This window comes from Gracilinanus agilis, chromosome 6 (assembly GCF_016433145.1).
Source record: "Gracilinanus agilis isolate LMUSP501 chromosome 6, AgileGrace, whole genome shotgun sequence".
NCBI lineage: Eukaryota > Metazoa > Chordata > Mammalia > Didelphimorphia > Didelphidae > Gracilinanus > Gracilinanus agilis.
This window is the reverse complement of record NC_058135.1, coordinates 89,411,414-89,416,984: the sequence shown is the minus strand read 5'-3', so window position 1 is coordinate 89,416,984 and position 5,571 is coordinate 89,411,414. Positions and strand designations below refer to the sequence as shown.

General features: G+C 38.8%; 1 protein-coding gene across 1 annotated transcript; it reads right to left on the bottom strand.

Annotated features, from left to right (window-relative positions):
* Nucleotides 1-248: 248 nt before the first annotated feature.
* Nucleotides 249-4,396, bottom strand: LOC123251308 (inositol hexakisphosphate and diphosphoinositol-pentakisphosphate kinase 2-like). The gene is given in 3 exon segments (XM_044680543.1): nucleotides 249-1,718; nucleotides 1,721-1,934; nucleotides 2,414-4,396. Coding segments are annotated over 3 exon segments (3,552 nt in total). The 3' UTR covers nucleotides 249-363.
* Between the last annotated feature and the right edge of the window lie 1,175 nt (nucleotides 4,397-5,571).

Sequence of the window (5,571 nt, the reverse complement as noted above, 5' to 3'; positions counted from 1 at the left end):
GTCTAGTGACATTATTAGAGCCACAATTTTTACCATTGGGGCTGTTCCCACCACCTTTCTTCCTCTACTACAGGTACACAGTAAACATTTGACACTCAAAAAAATTTGTGTAGCTTTTTTAAATATACAAAAATGAGCTAAACATTCAGGACATCTGTCTTAAATAAAGACAATGACAAAAGACCCTTTTATCTGAATATATGCAAAGTGTTAAGCAGCTCTGAAAATATCTAAATGGATATGTAGTATACAGCAAGGAACTTAAATGAATGGCTTTGAGAAGTAAAGGTTTACTATTCCTCCCTACCCCCCTTAATAGTTTATTTTTTGAGGGAGGCACCTGGTTCCAGTTTCAAAAAGATTTCATTTCTTCTGAGAAGTTTTATCTTGAGTTGTATCTTCTGTTTTGTTAGATGAAGTCTTTTTAGATGGACTGGTGGCTTCTTTGCTTCCTTTAGTACTTGTTAAGCTGCAAGATGGTGTTGGGAGGATCTTTGTAGGTGTGTAGGTATTTAAAGATACCTTTCTTCTTGGAGGTGTAAGTGAAGTGCAACTTGAAGAATATTCATCAGCTGTCATTCTTCTTTCATTTGATGGAAGTGCAATGGAAGCAAGAAAGTCATCCACCTGCTTTAAAGATAAGGCGTTGTGAAGAGTTTCTAGAGGACAAATAGATGGCACCATGGAATATAATTCAAAGCCATTGGTTGGGTGTCGAGCAAATGAGATAGAAAACCTTTTAACAGCAGAACCACGTGTGGCGTCATCTATGCAGCCAGAAGAAGTCAGCTTTTTACGATGAGTACGAGCATAATCCTGTAGGTTAGGTGCACTTGAAGAACCCCCAAGCACCGAGGTGCTAAACAGGCTAGCACAGTGAGACCCTACTGCACTCTGTTTCAGGTCCACAGCCCTTTTTCTTGGAAAAGTAATATTTTCTGAAACAACTTCGGTTTTCCTAGGTCGTATAACAGAAGTTTTTTTGAATATATGAATTGGATCTGATACCATAGGTTTACAAAGTAATGCACATTTTTCAGGCTCATCCTTTTTATGTCTAAGTCCCTCATCAGTGGAGTCAGTTCTTCTGGAAGTTTTCTTTTTTTCTTCATTCTCTCTCGAAGCAGGTCTATAACCATGCCCAGATGGTAAATTTTTGTCTTCTTCACAGCCTTTGGCTCCTGGGCTAAAGTGTAACTCAACGTGAAAATGCTCTTCTGAGGACAGATCCTTGTTTGGATCCTCATAGAGCATGATAACAATCTGAGTCATGTAATTGAGTTCGCTGACAACATTTAGGTAATCCATAGCTCGCCTCCACTGATCATCTTTTGATTCATCACATAAGGCACCATAACGAAGGATAGATAGTAAAGAATGTACATGACTTTCACTGGTGAAATATAATCTAGTACGGACATGACGCTCAGGGGACATGACACCTCTGGAATACAGAGGATGGAGCTTATTTACAGTGTCATCATCTTGTGTTCTCTGAAGATCTGATCGAATTTTCTTAACCAAAGGAGTGCAATAGCCTTTGGCAATCTATGGTTTTTCAATTTTAGATATGCCATACTCTTGAGGTATAACAATATCTGCTAATGCTTTTGAAAGCCTGTACAAATCCATTTTATTTTCTAGTTTCAAAGAGCCATTATGCTGAACATCATATTTTATACAGTCATAAATGTCAGGGATTTTACTGATGTCATATTTCCATTCTTTGTTTTAAAGTCCTTTTCCAACTTGGACCATCGACGTAGCATTAGCTCTAACGTTTCACTATGATAAAGCTGGATATCTGATGATGTGGGAACTTCCATTCTTTGTCTGATTTGAGAAGTCAAACTTTGAATCAAAGAGTAAACTTTGTCACAGGTCTTCACAGGATTTTTGATTAATTGCATTCATTTGATAACATGTGGAGATCTCTTTATCATCTCTGATAATCTGATGACAGTTTAGTTGATAAGGAAATAAGGACAGGACAAGGGAAATGTCTTTTACTTCATGCTTCCAGCTCTGGCTCCAGGAGCATGGAGTTTATTATATATGTTTCAAGACTCATTTCACACAAAAGAACCTCCCCCCCGAAACTTTGCAGATGCGCAGAAGTTAAAACACAAAACATTGGCTTCAGAATAGACCAAGGCCAAGGCTGAATTTTGACTAGGTTCTTATCAGAAAGCCAAGTTGGGGAGTATCTTGGCCTTGGCTATAACAGGCAGCAGCATTCCTTACTGTGTTAAAAGTGTTAACCCTTTAAATTCAGGTTTGATAGGAACATAAAGCTTTTCAATAAGGTCACAATACATTTCAACAAGAAATCACAAGGACCACAAAAGGGGTCAAAAGAGGAGTCTCAGATGTTCATCTGTTTAAGACTCTGTTTCTCTTATTGGCCTCCCACAATAACAGAATTGCTTCCAGATGAAGTAAGCTTTTCATAGTCTTCAGAAGTGAATTCTCTGTCTTTCTGAAGTATTTCATGAAGTCTTGCTTTCACACGATGCTGGCAACTGCTTAGGGAATCACTATCACTATCCAAAAGTCCATTCATATTTGCACTTTTTACCATTTGGACAAGAATAGGGGTAAGCTCATCCTCTAAAGCCAGAAGTCCCTTTGCAAAAGCAGCTGCAGTCATTTGAACTCTTCCCTCATCAGAAGCATATATTTTGAGGTCATGTCGGTAGGTACTATGTAATCTTAGTAAACCACAACCAGGAAATCCTGCATAGTCACCTTGTCCTCCAGGATACATGCACCTGAAAGCTCTTCCAAGTTCTTCAGCCTGGACCCTTCCTGCAGGAGTTAATTCTCCTCCCCATTTCAGAACCAAGAGTAAAGTCGGCTCTTCTCTTGGATTGTCTTCTTCCTCACTAGATGTTTTAGGACAACCATGAGGGAGATAGGTCAATTGAACCTTACGATTTATTCCAGAAAAATGCCCATACATCTCCAATACAGTTTTTAATTGTTCAAGTTTTGATTTACTTTCTTCAATTTCAGAATCATTGTTCTGTCTTAGGTCTATTAAAAGTTGTCTAGCAATATCCAATACTTCCTGTAATTGTTTTGGCTTTTTCAATTTTAATTTTCCAGTTTTATATTCATCACACTTTTCAAAAAGATCAAAAAATTTTTGATGCCTCACTTCCATTTTCATTTTCTGTTTTGGTGTCCTATCCCTATGGCGTATAACTGCTATAACACATCTAAGTTCCATCATAGTTCCAGATGTTGTTGGCACAATTGGGATATCTTCAGCTTCTAATGGTATTGACCAGGGGATATGAAATTGTGGAGCAAGCTCTCGCATTATAATGTTACCAAGTATTTTTGCACAGTCATCATAATATTTCATAGAATTCTTCACAAAACTGAAGCCATTGACATCACAGACATAGGACTGTCCATTGGCACGTAACAAATCAAAGCCACAAACCGTTTGCTTAAATGCAAGGCAGACTTTCCAAGCAATTAACTTCTCTCTTGCATTGAGGATAACAGGATATCTGACTTCCTTTCCTTCACTATCCCGTTCTACTTTGCCATCAAGTGCAGGAGATTTCCGTGCTTCAGCATGGGCATAATCTGGACCTACTGTGTATACCTTGACATCAGTGCCATCTGTAGGCATGAACTCTTCATATATGTAAGAACCGGTTTTTCTCACACTGCTTTCTGGTGAGTAAACACTACTTCTACTTCCAATCTTCCTGAAGAGCCTTTGGCTTCCACCTCCAGCAGATGTTGGATAATAAATGTAAACATTGTGATCCTCAGCACTGAGGGGTTTTTCTACAAATGGCTTTTGGAAAACTTCTCCATTTACTTCCACATGATCATCCCCTTCAATTAGATTACATTCTTGGGGATTATTTGGATCACGGTTTAAAATTGCATAACGAGGAAGTAAAATGCCTTCAGACTGAAGAATACTATAAACTTCTCTCCTGTCTTGTATGCGATATTGAATATTCAAGTCATTGACCACAAATGGGTTCCTGAGTTTTGCATAGGCAACTGCTTTGTCCAGTGGAAATCCTTTAGAATGGAAAGAAATAAGACAATCACACAGTGGCCAGTTTTCTACTGGTTCATTTAAAATTACTTCCTCTTCAAATATTACTACTGCGATATATTTAAACAAGGAGACACGTTCAAGAATTTCCTTCATTGGTTTTGATTTGGATTTTTTTGCCATGGAACATATTCCAACCACAATCTATCTTTCTGGTGGAGACTCATCTTCATCATCTTCTTCATCAGCATGTTCATAGAAGTGCTCAAAACTTCCAGATTTGGTGGAATCGAGCTCATCTGCTTCTCCCTCTTCAGTCCCAACAAAGAATCTAGGAATGCTATTTACTATTTCAGAGACAGACATGGTCAGAAAAACTAAATGATCTACATGTGAACAGTAGTTAAGTAAATAGTCTCAGGGTATAGCATTCTTCTAATAGCTGGGTGACACAAAGATCCCTTGCAGCTTGTTTCTGCTTACACAATCACTAGTAAATTCTGATAAGAAAGTCAGCAGCCAAGTTGTTCTTTTGTTCCCAGATATCACGTCTTCATTGTTGATTCAATTTCGAGAGCACAAAATCAAGGTTTTCCTGAGATGAAAGAGTCTTTTACCAATGTACTCAGATGTTTTATTCTGTACTTGATGCTTTATTGGGTGAGTAAAATTGACACAATCCCAGGTCCATTACCTCCAAGAGACTATAGTCTGCCCAAAGGGCTGTCATCATCCCACGGACGAGAGTTGGAGGTGGCCGGTCCCATCCAGGTGGCTGGCTCTCTGGCCCTGGCCCTGGCCCCACGGCGAATGCGCTTGTACCCAGGTGGCTGTCTCCCGCCGGGTGCTAGCAGCCCTCAACGCCCATAGAAGCTGGGGTTGCCGCCTTCTTCCCCTTCCCTGGTGCTGTTCCCCCCCCCCCCCGCCAGCCCAGCCGGCCTCCAGTCTTACAGGGAAATTTCCAATTAGTTTTTGGTTTACCTCTCCATGTATTCTTACTAATAACTGTTTTTATTGCATTACAATCTGATAAGGTTGCTTTTATTATTTTTGCTTTCTTGCATTTTTTCTGCTATATTTCTACACCCTAATACATGTTCAATCTTTGTGAATGTTCCATGTGCTGCTGAAAATTAGTTGTATTCCTTTTTGTCCCTATTTTTTTTCTCCATATATCCATTAACTCTAATTTTTCTAGGATTTCGTTCACCTCTCTTATCTCTTTCTTATTTATTTTTTGGTTTGATTTATCTAGATCTGATAGGGGAAGTTTGAGGTCCCCCACTAGTGTAATTTTGCTATCTATTTCATCCTTGAGCTCCACTAGCTTCTACTTTAGAAATCTGGAAGCTATACTGTTTGGTGCATACATATTGAGTACTGATATTTCTTCATTGTTTATACTGCCTTTTATTAGAATGTAATTGCCTTCCCTATCTCTTTTAACCAGATTTTTTTTTACTTTGGCTCTGTTAGAGATCATGATGGCAATCCCTGCCTCCTTTTTCTCATTAAAGCCTAATAGATTTTTCTCCATCCTT